This window comes from Nylanderia fulva, unplaced genomic scaffold, assembly GCF_048542155.1.
Source record: "Nylanderia fulva isolate GAGA-0341 unplaced genomic scaffold, ASM4854215v1 Scaffold268, whole genome shotgun sequence".
NCBI lineage: Eukaryota > Metazoa > Arthropoda > Insecta > Hymenoptera > Formicidae > Nylanderia > Nylanderia fulva.
The window spans coordinates 1-17,411 of record NW_028190334.1 but is presented as its reverse complement, the minus strand read 5'-3'; the positions used below and the strand labels follow the sequence as shown (position 1 = coordinate 17,411).

Sequence of the window (17,411 nt, the reverse complement as noted above, 5' to 3'; positions counted from 1 at the left end):
GAGATAATTAAAAATCAATCGCGTAATCATCTACGTTAATAGTGTTAGAAAATAGTATGTCAAAGCTATAATATGTGTATAGTATATCCTATATGTGTATAGTCTCCTATAATAAAAAACGCAGTTTCTCGCAAAGCTCGACTCGTCGTCGTCCTCGGTAGTCTCGTTTTCTCTTCTGCACTGGCAGATGTACATATCTTGTGTATTTTTTTATTAGAAAGAAGCCAGATACAGTGATATAATACTAACTTTATCTAGTGAGATAATTAAAATTCAATACGTACAATCATTAATATTAATAATAATTGTGCTAAAATCTAATCGACCTTCCGAGATTTTGCTGAGAAATAGAATAAGATCATTTAATTTTATTTTCTTTTGCACTTTACACATTTTATTGCAATTAATACAAAAGCAATGGTATATGTAGAAATACAATATGACATTTTTTAATTATTGAAAATGTAAAACTTGTATGAGTAATTGCGAACGCTTAATTTGATTATCAAATTATTTGAAAGTATATTCTTACATGAAGTAATGAGTAGAAAAATGTTTGCATTTGTGTGTTCCGTGCTTCTCCTCGTCATTTCGTTATCGAAATCGCAGCAAAATTCTACCAACGAAGATGATAATTTGACGATACAATACGAGATAAATAAGGATTCTACAACATATTATAACGACGAAATAATAACCCTGCGACATGATTTGCACAAAAATTTGATAAACAATACACAAAATGACGAAATGCAGCATAAATTTCATATGAATAATAAACGCGAGGATAATGATTTCATTCAACATAAACGTTACAAGCATTTATTGCAGAATAACGATGATAAGCAAAAATCGATGAAATCTAACACAAATTCGACATACATGTATGTCAATCATAAAAGGAATTTCACGGCTCAAAAAGTTTATGAAACTGTAATTGAAAAGAATGATTCCATGTTACTTGAAGTCTTCAAAAATTCCAGCAAATATGCTAATGAAACTATCATCGTCCCAAACGAAATGTGTCATAATGATACTTGCATTCGGCTCTGCTGTCCTCTTGGCAATTGTCTGGTTGATGAGAACTGCATTTCTGAAGAAATTAAATACATTTTTCCGAAAGTATACATGAACGATTCGACGCAGAGCGAAAAGAGAGTGAACGAATTGTTTGAGCTGTCCATTTATCATTCGTCCTCAAAAAGTCAACTGCTTTCCATCAATTTTCACTACATATATAAGATTTTTACCAACGGTTCTATATATTTACCTAATTATAAACAATTTATTGAATCAACATTATATTGTCTCGCCGTCGTCGATGGGAATGAGTTCGGATTATTAAATATTTCTGACAAGATCAAGAAGAGTACTGAAGATAACGCCATGATTCATGAGATACAAATTAAATATCTGATTTGCCGTATAGTATCTATATTACTTTTGGAGTCAGTATTTCTGGTGTATTCTATATTGCCAGAACTCCGAAATGTACACGGCTTGATGTTGCGCAATTACAGCGGTGCCCTGACTGTTGCATACATCATTAGCTTTGTGGATATTATGATCAGAATAGATGATAAACCGTATTCTGTTTGCATTACAATAGGTAGAATATATATCTAAATTACTTATTTCCTGCTCCTTATATATTTCAACTAAAAGTGCAAATTACATATTATATTTATATTTATATTAATAATATTGTATATTATTATTTAATAATTATTATTACAGTCTTTAATTTTATTCATTTTTACAGCCTTTTTAAAATACTTTGGCTTTATAGCGAGTCGATTTTGGTTAAGTATAATGAGCTTTGATATGTGGTGCACATTCAGGTAAGTTGGAAAATATTCCATATTATACTACTTATTTTAAACTTGCTTTTCATTTACCTGTATAAAATTGCTTTATTTTTGATTTTACATATATCAGTTTAAAGATAAAGATAGATAATAATATGCAAAATTCTGTATTAATCAAATTTTTTTATATATTGTGTTGGTATATTGATCTATAGAGTGATAGAGTGACTCGATCAAAGACACATTATTTTAACGTTTCTGATTCCTTTTATCTTCTGTTTATTAAATATGTTGTGTAAATTGCAGAGAATTCTGTTCGTTACAAAAAAACGTCAGACAACGAGAAAAAAGAAAGTTGATTTATTATACAATCTTTGCGTGGGGATGTGCTTTTATGTTTGCTGTTTTCTGTGTCAGCATGGATATTCTTTCCGAGTATGTACCATCGATTTTGCGACCGGAATTTTATTTAGGAAATTGCGATTTCCATGGTGAGTGAAGATAACTGTATCAATGCTATAGCGTTTTAATGTATTGTGAGAACCCACACAACACAGAATATTATGAATGTTTTCAAAAAATATTTCTAAGTATTTCTATAAAATATTGCATAAAAACATTTTAAAATGGTTTTAGGAATATTTAAAAATAATTTAAACAATTTTTTGTGGTAACATTTTTCATAATATTTTCAAAAACGTTTAAAAATATTATTAAAAATGTTCTTTATCGCTCAGATAATATTTTCTTAAATATTTTATACATATTTTTGAAATATTAGTTTAAATGTATATTCAAAAATATTTTTTAAACATGAAAAAGCGGACGTAGAAACATTTTAAAAATATTTTCGAGAATTATTTTATTTTTTAAGAAATATTTTTAAAAGATTTTAAAAATATTTTGTGCTGTATGGGAAACAGTATAAAAATTCATGACATTTTATACTTGCAGGGAGAGGTGCGTTTATCTTGTATTTTCACGGGCTCAAAAGTGTCTGCATTATTAGTAGCGTTTGCTTATCCATCTCTACGGCTCAGAAAATTAAACGTTACAAGAAGAATACAAATGTTGGTCTGACAGATTCGGACAGCAAACGGTATAATGATAATAAGAAATGGTCTGTATTATTTTTGCATCGATGTGTGATAGTCTTCTATGTAGTTTGTTAATGAGCCAATCCAATATGTTATTTTTGCTAATATTTCTGCCAACAATATTACATTACATATGGATTGATCTGCAATTCTAATTTGAAGCAAACATCTTTTCGGTGCTTAGTATTTTCTCGTTTTCTATTTTTTTTCTTTTAATGTACATAATCTTTAGAAAAGGAAAAATATGTCGTAGTAACTTCAATTCTGTTTTTGTTTTCAAGGAGGTCTGCAATTCTCGAAATGTGGAAAATAATGAGAGAATAAAGTTAAAGAATACATTTAATTTTATAAAAAAAATTTTATTTTTCAAAAATTTCTTCAAAACAACTATTTCTTTCTTTAATTACAATTTTTTATTATTATATGTCATATTATAATAAAAAATTGTACTTAACTACCTTATAGCTCGTCAAGTTGGCCTTCTTATTTATCACATATTTTAATTGCATACGAGCCAAATTTTATTTTGCATTATATAATTTTATTTATTTCTTATCTTCTCTTTTAGGATTGTAATTCATTCCATTTTGTAAAAAAATAATTTAATAAATAGTTATAAATTATAGAGGAACAAGGACCAATTATAAAAACCAGGCGTGGTAATTAATACGCTAATGTAGAGTGATAACTGATTAAAGAATTAATTTAATATTTTTACTCTTCAGTAGCGTATTAATTACCACGTCTCTTAATTAAGAGCCAGGCGTGGTAATTAATACGTCAATGTAGAGTAAAAATAAATAAATTTCTTTATGGCTCTTGTTTTTCTAATTTATATTTATCATTAGGGCCTTATATTTATAATATTAATAAATAGCATATTTAATAAATAGTAAATTTAATAAATAGTTAAACTTTTAATTAATAAATAGTATTATTTTTATTGAAAAGATATCCAAATATAAATATATATTTGTTTGCAGGTTTAATTTGTATCTGAAGCTATTTATTATGCTGTTTGTCGCGATGGGTATAAATTTGTCCCTGATAACAATGTCATTGTTGGCTGAAAGTATATACAATTACGTCTCGTTTACTGTTTACTTAGTAGACATCGTGCAGAATCTCTGCACCTTTATTATATTTATATGCAAAAAGAAGATCAAGATGATGTTACTGAAGCGATTTGGATGCGGTTCACACGTTCGACAGACGACTGTAACATCGACCACCACCACGTCAGAAGTGGCTATGCAAGACAATAATTCTTACGCACAGGATAACTGTCACGTTAAAAGTTCACCCAGTGGGACTGAACTCTAAATTTCTATGCAAAATATAAACGAATATTCTCTTCACTAATTATTCTTTATATTTTCCTTATAATTATATATTTGTACAATCAACATTCTAATTTGTCTTTATTCATTAGAACAAGTTTGATTTGATTATCCTTTTGAGGATTGTAAATCAAAGAAAGAAAAAGTTTATGAATAATTATAAAAAAATAAAGAAGAACAAAAAACAAAAAAAAACAAAAATTTTAAAACCAAAAATAAATAATAAATAATTTTTTAAGAAAAAAAAACACCTGCTGCCAACAAGGTCTTAACATTTAAATAATAGAATAAAAAAAATAAAAAATAAAAAACAAAAAAAATTAAAAAAAAACAAAAATAAAAAATAAAACAATATCAATAATAATTATATAAGATTATCATAATTATAAATAGAAATATGCGTATAATGATTACACTGTTTTTACTGGGAACATTTCGTACATATACTATACTATACTGTCAAAAATATTGCTTTGACATCTGCTGCGAATATTATTAATAATATAGGCAATCGAAAGAAAGGAATGTTTAACGCATATTTTATGTGTTATAATATCGATATAATATACCTAAATTAGTGTAATATATGTATTGTGTGTTATAATATAATGGTATAATATACCTAATCAATGAATCAATGAAAAGAATTAATATAAAATAAATATTTTATCTATTAATTATTAGTATATATCTACTTGCATATAAGCGTTAATTATATTCTAATGATAATACTTAAATCTTAAATGGATAATTTATTAAAATTTTAAGAACAAAAGGATTAATTGTATTATATTTTAATATTAAAATCAAGAGAATTGTTATATAGTAAAATTTTTGTGAATTTTAATGTATAATCACACACAACATAAATTCGTTCTAAATATAGATTAAAACTTGGATTTGAAAAACCGGATATATAAACCAGGTAAACCGGTTTTGAAATAGTAAGTATTTTGTTTTTAGTTTATATTTAGCAGGACAGAATGCAAGAATTTGGCGACTAACGATAAACGGATGTGTTAACATAATTTCATATTTTCAAAATTTTTGTAATCTAGAAAGAACGACGAAATTGATAAAATATTGTGGAACAAATAAAATTTTTCTTACGCATGTGTAATCGATTAATTACAATTTAAAAGACATTTTTACATACGAAAATATTTAAAATAATTAAAATTTAATATAAATTTTAAAAATAGTATAACTAAAAAATTTGTTATTTGACTGTTGCTAAGATTTAATATATCTTTTCTTTTAGCAAGATTCTTAAAAATATATAATGACTTCATTTAAGCATCAAATGCCCAAAAATAACAGTTAAGGATCAGTTTCACAAATGTCAATTAACTTTAACCTCCGGTTAAACTGCATTTTTATCTTTTTTTATAGTTTTTAAAAGAAACAAAGATGTAATTTAATTAAAGTGTAAAGTTCACTGATGTTTGTGAAACTGGCTTTACGAGTTTATTCTATTTCGCTGCTGGATTGGTCAATTGACGCCAGTAGAAAATTCCCCAAATGTTTTTCTGTTGTCCTTGTATACATAAATTTGTCTGTATAATTTTATATAATATATGCAATTTTATATAGTAGTAGATGGACTGTGTGTATGTGAGTTCCTCCATAAAACTATCTTCGACTCGTCGTTTTCGGTAGTTTAATTTTTTCTCTCGTGCAAATACATTTCTTGTACATATATTCTTCGCTTTTCTTAGAAAAAGAAGTCAAACTTGGATACAGTGATACATTATACGTTTTAACGAATGCAACGAGATAATTAAAAATCAATCGCGTAATCATCTACGTTAATAGTGCTAGAAAAAATTATATTAATCCTTTGAAATTTTATCGAGAAACATAAAAAGAGAAAGATAATTTGATTTTATTATATGTGTATATATTGTATTTTGTACACCTTTTATACAATTAATATAAAAGTATGCATAAAATTAATACAGAATTTTTTAATTATTGGAAATTCGAAATCTATGTGAGATCTGATAAATTTTGATAAGTTTGACTGATTCAATTATTTAATTATTTTAAAGTGGATCCTTATATATGAATAATGTGTCAACTAAATTTCGTGTTTTTGTGTTGCACACTTTTTCTGCTCATTATTTCGTCATCGAAATCTCAGCAAAATTTCACCAACAATAAAGAGAAAGGTGATAATTTGACAGTACAAAACGAGAAAGACACGGATTTTACAACAATCTATAGCAATGAAATAAAAACACTGGAATATGATATGTATGAAAAATTTGCCAACAATAATACGCAATATGATCACAATCATGAGGATGAGGACCAAATACTGATGAATTCTCACACCAATTCGACTAATGCCAGTTATGAAGAAAATTTCACGTCACAGAAAAATTATGAAAACTTGATTATACAGAACGATTCCATGTTGTACGAGGTCTTTGAAAATTTCACAGAGAGCAGTAAAAGTAACGTCGTCCCATACGAAATGTGCCACAATATTACTTGCATTCTGCTCTGCTGCCCTCTTGGCCATCGCGTGGATGGCAGTATATGCATTCCCGAAAAAACTAAGCACTTTTTCCCGTACGTTTACGCATATGTGAAAGATGCGAAGGGCAGCGAAGGTAAGACAGTGGATGAATTTTTTTCTCTGACCGTCCACAATTCGTGCGAAGGAAAGGCTCGTTACACGCTTCCCGCAGGTTATGAAAACGAGTTTATGATTTTTCCCAATGGTTCTGTCTATTTATCGCCTTATAAAGTATTTGCTAAATCGCCATTATATTGTCTCGGCGTCTTCTGGAATAAGGGAGATGTATATCAAGTGGCTTTTGCGCAGATGTTTTTGAGGAGATTAAAGAAATGAGAAATGAGGATATAAATTGGAACGAACACATAGTATCCTATCTTGTCAGTGTCCGTATAATGGCAATGCTATTTTTGCTAACAACATTTTTGATATATGCCTTATTGCCAGAGTTTCGAAATGTACACGGGATTATATTACGCAATTATTGCGGTGCTTATTTCATTGCATACTTAATTACAGTTTGAATTATTTAACAGATAATAAAGAGTACCACATCTGTGTTGCAATTGGTACAGTATATTTAAATTATATAATTAAACAATCAATGTAGCGTGTATATATATATATATATATATATCATTTCGTTTAATTTAACCGAATATAATTACTCATGTAAAGCAAAGTTATATTATTCTTTGATAATAAAATCTCAAAAATTGCGTCGTATGCATGCAAAAATTATTATTGCAATCAATGCATAAAAATATATATTTATTAATTATGCAACGTATAAAAACTCAATATTTAAATCTTTAACAGAAAATACGAAAGAAAAAATAAAATTTTCTACAAGAATCTTTTGTGATCAAACATCTACGCTTTCATTAGACTCATGCAAGACTCTATTCCCCCTTTATTCATCACGCCGCGCGGCTCGCGCGAAACTGATTCTCGTGCGAGGTATCGCAAGTGCGAAACGAAGGTCACGTGACTATTGGTCACATGACCGCGGGGCACGTGACAGAGAGACACGTGACCACTGGTCATGTGACCATCGCTCCCGCGCTTGCGAGACTCGCACGAGAATCAGTCTCGCGGAAGCCGCGCATCTTAACAGATGGGGGGGTTATACTAATCTGATCATGTGATCAGTTTTGCGCGAACTTAGCGAACGCGTACAGACGCGTGAATCTAATGGAAGCGTAGATATTTTGATCAAAAGATTCGTGTAGAAAATTATATTTTTTTTCTGTTAAAAATTTATATATTGAATTTTCATAAATCGCGTAATTAATAAATATATTTCTATGCATGTATTGCAATAATAATTTTATACATGTGTTGCAATTTTTAAGGATTTGTTATCAAAGAATAATATAACTTCGCTTTGCGTACATAATTATATTCGATTAAACTAAACAAAATGAGAAAAAAATTTATAAAGAGATACATCTATATATTATAAAATAGTTTTCAAATAATACAATAGAAATTCGGCAAATTAAAACTATGTATATATATAATAGAAATTCAATGAATTAAAATTATATACATAATGGAAATTTGGAAATTAATTTGGAAATTATTATTTAATTTAATATCAATAGTATATTATTAAATATTTAAAAACTTCTAGTGGAAGAAGTTAGAATAAATCTATTTTTTTTGTTTAATAAAAAAACAAAAAGATTACCTAGTGTTTTTGTATTTTAACGCATATGTTTAATGGTTAATAAGTATATTATTTATTATTATAGCTTTTATTCATTTTTTTCAGCCTTCTTTATGTACTTTTTTTCTTTGTCGGCTAATATCTGGTTAATTACGATAAGTTTTGATATGTGGCGGACATTCAGGTAAATTGCAATGTATTCCTTATTATACTTGTCTCTCATTTTTATTTGTCTTTACAGAATTGCTTTATATTTTATAGTATTATACAAAACGACGTAACATAATTATTTTCTGTAACGATATAAGGATATTTAATTTTATATGTATACTGCTTATACCAGCAACATAAAGACAAAAAAATTTGCAATATTTTGTAAGATTTTAATTAAACAAATTTTTTTTTCAATTTGTGTTGCTGTATAAGAAGATTTATTTGGCTTGATATACCCAGGTAGAAATTTTGTCTAAAAATAATCAGGACTCTATACCATATATTCTTTTAAAAATATTTCTGGAATCCAGGTAAAAAATCTAATTAGAACTTGTGTAAAGTTTGGGACATCTGAATCATACAGACCCTATCGCAGAATCCGAGTGAGCTCAAGATTACGTCCAAAATTTGTAGAAAAATTATAAGGAGTCTAACTAGGATCTATAATTTTTTTTATATATTCGCTTTATTTGTATTATATAATTATTTCCATAAGCTAGATTATTCAATCCTGTGGCCCCATATATAGTTTCATATTTATTCTAATTTGGGAAAAATGTCAGTGGCAATCTAGAACCCATGCAGATTTTTCCGATTATTTTTATCCTCGGTAAAATAAATTTTTAGGGAGTATTTTGGACTTAGACAAATATTTTAAACTGAATTCTTTTACCTAGGCCCTGTTTTTAATCTCGGCAAATCGAGGCAGATTTCTACCTAGGTATTATTAGTTAGAAAAGTTAATTATATTTAAATTATAATTTGAAATAAATTAATATTTTTGAGAATTTATATTATTAAAAAACATTTTGATAGTTAATTTAAGATCAAATTTTTTGTTCAAATCGAGTTAATTTTTTGAATGTAAAAATGACATTTGAGATAATACACATTATCACATTTTTAATTTAAATAATTATAAAATATAACGTAGCCTAATAATTTGCAATATAATGTTACAAAATGTTTCTCTTTTATGTATAGTTAACTAAATAATGACAAGTAAAAATTGCAGAGGATTGAGTTCGTTACAAAGAAGCATTAGACAACGAGAGAACAGAAAATTGATATATTATTCACTCTATGCATGGGGTTGCCCCTTTATATTAGCTACTTTTTGTGTCATCATGGAGTCTGTTTCCTCTCGTCTACCAGAGATTTGGCGACCGGAATTTCAACTAGGAGATTGCTGGTTCAGTAGTAAGTAAACGTTTTTGACAGATAACTCTATTAATGCTACAGCATTTTAATATATTGTAAAAAAGAGTAAAAAAATTTATTACATATCATATTTACAGAGAAGGAAACATTGATGATATATTTTTACAATTGGAGAAGTATCTGTATTATTAGTAGCGTTTGCTTTTCCATCTCTGCGTCAATGAACATCGCACGTTACGAAAAGGAAACGAGAACTCGTTTGTCAGATTCAGACAGCAAGCAATACAATGACAATAAAAAATGGTTTGTATTCAGACATTTTTTCAGGATCAAAATTTTCTTATTATATATTTATATAAGATAGTTCGATAAATAGTATATATTATTATTATTGAAAGATATCCAAATGTGTAAATATATATTTCTTGCAGGTTACAGTTGTATCTAAGACTATTTATCGTGCAATTCGTCTTGCTCATCATTCAATGGGTCATAAGAGTGTTATATTTATTTAACTATATACCCGATGCCATCGGGTATTATATTGATGTGATAGATATTCCGCAGCATATTTGCACTTTTATTATATTTGTATGCAAAAAGAAAGTCATAATTATATTATTGAAACGATTCGGATGCAAGACAAATGGTGTATCATCATCGACTACTTGATTATCACGTCAGAGGTGTTTATAATGTAGGAAAAGTCGAGTTCTTGCGGACAAAGAAAACTGTCACGCGAAAGATTTGATGGGACTGAACTCTAATGTGTAAAAAAGTTTTATCGCAGTTCAAGAATCAATAAATAATCAGCAATTTAATATAATCTTATAATTTTTTAATTGAAAATAACTTTACAGTGTTAGACATAGATGTTTACGTTTCTTCAAAAGATTTAGTTTAAACTTTCACAGAGAAAATTTATTGTATTGATACGTATTTTGGAGTCAAATCAATGGTTATAAATCTGTCTATTGTAAAAAAATTCTTCAAACAATCTTATAAAAGATTAGGTACAGTATATTGTACTGTATTATGATATAAAGGAAGATTTTTATAAGACAAATAAATATCTAAAATATATAAAAAAAATATATATATAAATGTATCAAAGAAAAGTAAAATATTTTTATTCAATTTGATATAATTCACAAATTAATTACGAATAAATTCGTACACGATTATATTATATATCCGCATGTTATACATGTATCCACATATAATAGTAATATGTATCTACGAAAAATAAATTAAATTTGTATGAAAAATTAATTACAAGTTACAAAAATACGTTTTATTGTCTACAATATGTTAATTTGCCAAATTTCTATTATGTATATAATTTTAATTATCGAATTTCTTTATGTACATAATTTTAATTCCCGAATTTTTATTTCTTTTTCATTTTTTTATTTCTATAATATAATTTAAATAAAATTATGTAAAATTATATAAAATTATATAAAATGATTATATAACAGCAGGCAATATCGTGCGCGCAGCACGCATTTGTGTTGTCTCGTATACGTAAATGTTAAATAAGTATAATTTTATAGTAGTAGATAGATAATGTGTGTGCGTGCGTGTGTGTGTTTCCTCACAAAACAATCGACGATTCGTCGTCCTTGATAGTTTCATTTCCTCTCTTGTGGAAACACGTTTTCTTGTACATTCTGCTCTCCTTTTAGAAAAAGAAGATAATATCGGTTATAGTGATGTAATATATGTTTTACTGCACCTAGCGAGATAATTAAAAATCAATCGCATAACCGTCTACATTAATAGTAGAATAAAATCAGATCAATCTTTCGAGATTTTGTTAATAAACATAAAAACAAAAAGATAATTTGATTTCATTATTGTTTGTAACGGTTCACCTTTCCCGACGCCGCGGATCGGCTCGCCGGTTCCAGGATTCGGGAGGAAGGGGGAGATTCAGGCTCGCTTATTCCTTATTAACAATACTTTGGTTTATTCAAAAAGAAACAAGTAAACAAAATGATTGTTGGCATAAAGCCTAAATAGAGAAACTTACTGATTACTCGGTATAAACGAAATGTTTGTTGGCATAAAGCCCTAAATAGAGAAACTTATTGACTACTCGGTATAAACAAAATAAGGAGGCGTATAGCCTGTAGCGGTGTCCGGAAAATGATTTACAAATTACCCGGTATAACTTAGAGATACGGTGTACGGAGGCGTATAGCCTATGGCAGGAAGAAACCGGAAACCGGGAAACCCGGCGTAATGACGAGAAACCCGTCACCCGGTGTATAGCAGGAAGAGACCGGAAACCGGGAAACCCGGCGTAACAACGAGAAACCCGTTGCCCGGCGTGTAGCAGGAAGAGACCGGAAACCGGGAAACCCGGCGTAACAACGAGAAACCCGTTGCCCGGCGTGTAGCAGGAAGAAACCGGAAACCGGGAAAACCCGGCGTAATGACGAGAAACCCGTCACCGGCGTGTAGCAGGAAGAGACCGGAAACCGGGAAACCCGGCGTAACAACGAGAAACCCGTTGCCCGATACTAAAGGTAGGAGGCCAGAAACCGGGAAACCCGGCGTAACAACGAGAAGCCCGTTGCCTGGCTAGGAGGTCCGGAACAGGACTGGTGCCGGCTCATCCGTCGAGCCGGCTTATATACCATGCCGGCGGTTCCCCCACTCTACCTCGAGGCTGTGGTGGGGGTAACGCCGGCGTCGTAGTGGGGCGCCTCTGGGGGTTGTAGTGGGGCGCCCCTGGGGTAGGGTGACCCGTGGTATCAGTGTGATTTGGTGCTTAGGGGCGCCTTAGGCGCCATAGCCTCAAGTGGCGGGCGGGTGATCGGCCCGCGAGGGCGTTAGTAAACGGCTACGCCGTTACACTACCCCTTTCTAGACGGCGGATCGTACGGGGTCGGCCGAATCGGTCGAACCGTATTATCCCACCGTCCAGTGGGGAGGTGGCTCGGAACTTCCGAGTAGCGTGGGGCGCAGTGCCACGGGACCGCCACCACGTGCCCGTCGTCAAGGGTAACCATGACGACAGGCGACGCGGGAGGCGGCCTGCGGACCTCCCGAGCTGGTGGTTGGGAGGAGGGCGCCGCCACTGCTGTGACGGCGCCCACCCCCGCCACCCTCTCGGGGAGGGCCCGGGCTGGCTGCGCCCGAGGGAACGGCGGGACGCCGCGGTAGTTCGGCCCGGACTCCCCCTCGGCCGTGGACCCGGCGGTTGGCTGCGGCACGGTCAGCAGGATAGCCCCTTCGGCCGCTCCCGCTGCCCGTCCGACCGCTGGACCGAGACCCCCGGCCGAGGGAGCCGGACCGACGCCGCTGGGGCCTGGTTGACAGGCGGCCCCTTTGGCTCGTCAGCCGTTCCTTCTTCTTTTGCCCAGGTCCAGCGCGCTCTCTTTTTAGTGAGTCGAGGTGAGAGGGGCGGCGATAGTGGAGAAGTCAGCGATGAATCGGCGGTACCATGACGCTACCCCCAGAAATTGCCGAACCCTGCGGAGGGGTCGTGGGGGCAGGCCAATCGGTAATGGCTCGCACTTTTTCTGGGTCCGTCCGGATTCCGTGCCGATCGATAACGTGTCCGAGGTACCGAAGACTTGGCCGGCAGAAGTGACACTTTTCTGGGTTGAGGCGGAGTCGGGCGTCACGGAGGCGGCGAAAAACTTCGGCCAAGTGGCCTAGGTGCTCCTCGAAAGTACGGGACGCGACAACTATGTCGTCTAAGTAGACGAGGACGTGGGGTTCTAACTCGGGTCCTAGCACGGTGTCGAGCAGCCGTTGGAAGGTGGCCGGTGCTGAATGCAGTCCGAATGGCATGACGCGGAACTGCATCAGCCCTCTCCCTGGCACCGTGAAGGCGGTTGCGGGGCGGCTCTCCGGAGTTAGTGGCACTTGCCAATACCCGCTGCGTAGGTCCAACGTGGACAAGTAGTGTGCGCCTCGTAGCTTATCTAAGGTGGCGGCAATGTGAGGCAGCGGGTATGCATCTTTTTCTGAGGCCGCGTTTAATCGGCGGAAGTCTATACAAAATCGGTAGGTCCCGTCTTTCTTCTTTGCCAGCACTATCGGAGAGCTCCAGGCGCTGGTGGAGGGCTCGATGACTCCTTCGGCTTCCATCTTTTGGACCTCTTGGTCGATCACGGCTTGCATGGCCGGATTACGGGGCCGATATCGTTGTTTAATGGGCGGCCCCGGTTTTAGCCGAATTTGGTGTGTGGCTTTGTCGGTCGGGCCGCGGACCGATTCGAACTTTGGAAGTTCGTTATTTAGAAAGGCCTGTAGCCTTAGCGCCTCGCTGGTAGTTCCTGGGCTGATACTGGCTGTCGCGATTCCATCTTTGGTTGTTGTCTCGGTGACAGGTCTGGGCGGCGGGCGCAGCTCGACTCCTAATTTCGCCCAGAGGTCTATGCCTATTAGTACGGCGTTGTCTAGTTGTGGTAGTACGGAGAAGCGGTGGCGTACGATTTTCCTGGTAACCTGACCGTTGCTTCGATGGTCTCGGCAATGGGGACTTGCGTCCCGTCGGCCAGGCGTATCTGGGCTGCCTTGAGATCTGGGCTAGACGGTGTTGCGGTTGATTCGGCGGGCCGTTTCAGCGTTTACAAATGAGATCTCTGAGCCGGAATCGAGGAGGCCCCACAAATGTTGTCCGGCGATCTGGATCCGGAGGTGCGGTCTCGGGTTGTATTTTAGGTCGAGTCGGGCTGGACGACGGCCGCGACGTCTCCGGCCCGCACCCCGTTTCCCGTCGGGGGGTGGCAGTCACGGGTGAGGACCCCCGTCCTTGCCACATCTCGAGCAGAATTTCTTCGGAGGTCGCTGGCAGTGCAGGCGTGTATGTCCTCGTTGCTTGCACCTCCAGCAACATTCCTCCCGACTGTAGACCGCGGAAGCTACGACCGGGGTGTGGCTTGCGGCACGTCCCTTCGTCGTTCCTGTCTTCGGCGGTCGGCCTCTTCGTATTCGGTGGCTCGGATGCTCAGATCCCCGACGCTGAGCACGTCCGCCCGACGGATGTACAATTGGTACTCCGGATCCATGTTTTCGTAGAGCTGTTCCAGTTGGTCTAGGGGTGAATATCCCCCGGCGCGCCGCATCATGGTCAGGACCTCGGTGGCGTACTTTTGGAAGGACTCTTTAGGGCGTTGTTGACGTCCCTGGATCGTCCTTTTCATCTGTCTCTCATACCCGCTTGGCAGGTATTGCTGGCGGACAGCTTGGCGAAAGTCGGCCCAGCTGGCTATGGTATCGCGGATGTTGCGATACCACAGCAGGGCGTCTCCCCGTAAGAGTTCGGGTAGCCCTAACAGCATCTGGGCGTCGGTGTAGCCGTAGCCCAGGCACAGCTCTTCCGTACGCTCGAGGAATGCCAGGGGGTCCTTGCCCTCGAAGTGGCACCCCCATTTTCGGATCTGGTCCATGATCCTGGCTGGTTCAACAGGTGTCGGGGTGGTAGCTTCTTCGTCTTTGGTTGGGCTTCGGTGGCCATTTCGACGTTGATAGTGGGCACAGGTAGGTGAGTTCGAAATAGCGCGGGGTTTTGCCCGACAAATCGGCGGAGGCGTCGGCGGACCTCGTCTAAAGTTCCTTGGCTATCGATTCCGTGTCTTTTGGCCAAGGCAATAGCTTCGGTTTTTGATAATTGATTTACCCACGCGGGCATCTGGATAGGCTTAAGCGAGTCGGGATCTCCACTGGGCAGGTCCCTGTTCGGGCGCCATGTAACGGTTCACCTTTCCCGACGCCGCGGATCGGCTCGCCGGTTCCAGGATTCGGGAGGAAGGGGGAGATTCAGACTCGCTTATTCCTTATTAACAATACTTTGGTTTATTCAAAAGAAACAAGTAAACAAAATGATTGTTGGCATAAAGCCTAAATAGAGAAACTTATTGACTACTCGGTATAAACGAAATGTTTGTTGGCATAAAGCCCTAAATAGAGAAACTTATTGACTACTCGGTATAAACAAAATAAGGAGGCGTATAGCCTGTAGCGGTGTCCGGAAAAGATTTACAAATTACCCGGTATAACTTAGAGATACGGTGTACGGAGGCGTATAGCCTATGGCAGAGAAGAAACCGGAAACCGGGAAACCCGGCGTAATGACGAGAAACCCGTCACCCGGTTGTATAGCAGGAAGAGACCGGAAACCGGGAAACCCGGCGTAACAACGAGAAACCCGTTGCCCCGGCGTTGTAGCAGGAAGAGACCGGAAACCGGGAAACCGGCGTAACAACGAGAAACCCGTTGCCGGCGTGTAGCAGGAAGAGACCGGAAACCGGGAAACCGGCGTAACTAACGAGAAACCCGTCCCGGCGTGTAGCAGGAAGAGACCGGAAACCGGGAAACCGCGTGCGTAACAACGAGAAACCCGTTGCCCGCTTACTCAAGGTAGGAGGCCAGAAACGGGAAACCCGGCCGTAACAACGAGAAGCCCGTGCTGGCTCGGAGGTCCGGAACAGGACTGGGTGCCGGCTCATCCGTCGAGCCGGCTTACTTATACCTGGCCGGGCGTTCCCCACTCTACCTCGAGTCTGTGGTGGGGGGGTAAACGCCGGCGTCGTAGTGGGGCCTCTGGGGTTGTAGTGAGGGAGCTGGGGTAGGGTGACCCGTGTATCAGTTAGTGATTTTGTGCTTAGGGGCGCCTTAGGCGCCATAGCCTCAAGTGGCGGGCGGGTGATCGGCCCGCGAGGCGTTAGTAACGGCTACGCCGTTACATTGTATTCAACATTTTTCTTAATACAGTTAATATAAAAGCTAACGTTATGCATAAATCTTTATACAGAATTTATTAAATTCTTGGAAATTTGAAATCGTACTGTGAGAGAACTGATGAATCACTGATAAGTTTTGAATGACTTAATATTTAAATAATTAAATTCTAATTATTTTAATTAAAAGTAGCTTCCGATGGCGCTGATGCTATTTAATTTTTCACTCCCAACTTTTGCCGAGAAAAAAATATCTTTTACAAAAATTTCATTGATTTCTTCAAAATCAATAATGAAACTAATAATTACTAAATGTAAATCATATTAGAGAAAATAATATCAAAACCGAATTATGTGATCATAAAAAATCTAAAATTTCAATTATTTAAGTATTAATGTTACAATAATTTATGATGATATATTATATAATTAAGTTATAATATTATATTAATATTGTGAATTCTTATTACAATTTACAATATTATAATAAACATATTTTATTTGATATATACATATATTAACAATTATAATAATTTCAGTAATTTTGTAACAGCTTTCTACAGCTCTACATATATTGAAAATTGAAAATATATCAGCCTACAATAACAATATTATAAATATTTATTTAAAAAAATGTAACATAATCTTATTGAATATGAAAAAGAAACGAGACAAAATAATATGCTTTGCTACAAATCCGAAAATATGTGAATTATAATTATATCTAAAACATAAAGATAACATAAATAACATGACTTTAATTTTCGAATAAAATTAAAGATCGGTCATATCAGTGTAACTTTATGTTCGTCCGGAAGAAATCATTTTCTCCTGTATGACTATTCTTTTTACGTGGTAATAATGCTCGACAGGTGCACTGATCGTGTCAAACTTT

General features: G+C 35.7%; 1 protein-coding gene across 1 annotated transcript; it reads left to right on the top strand.

The window, feature by feature from the left end:
- Positions 1-540: 540 nt before the first annotated feature.
- Positions 541-10,762, top strand: LOC114945677 (uncharacterized). Its single transcript, XM_085483762.1, has 10 exons — positions 541-1,609; positions 1,763-1,841; positions 2,115-2,299; positions 2,763-2,928; positions 3,889-4,225; positions 6,389-6,863; positions 8,493-8,625; positions 9,670-9,854; positions 9,953-10,118; positions 10,247-10,762. Exons 1-10 carry the CDS (start codon positions 541-543, stop codon positions 10,485-10,487), a joined length of 3,036 nt encoding a protein of 1,011 aa, XP_085339888.1. The 3' UTR covers positions 10,488-10,762.
- The last annotated feature ends 6,649 nt before the right edge of the window (positions 10,763-17,411 follow it).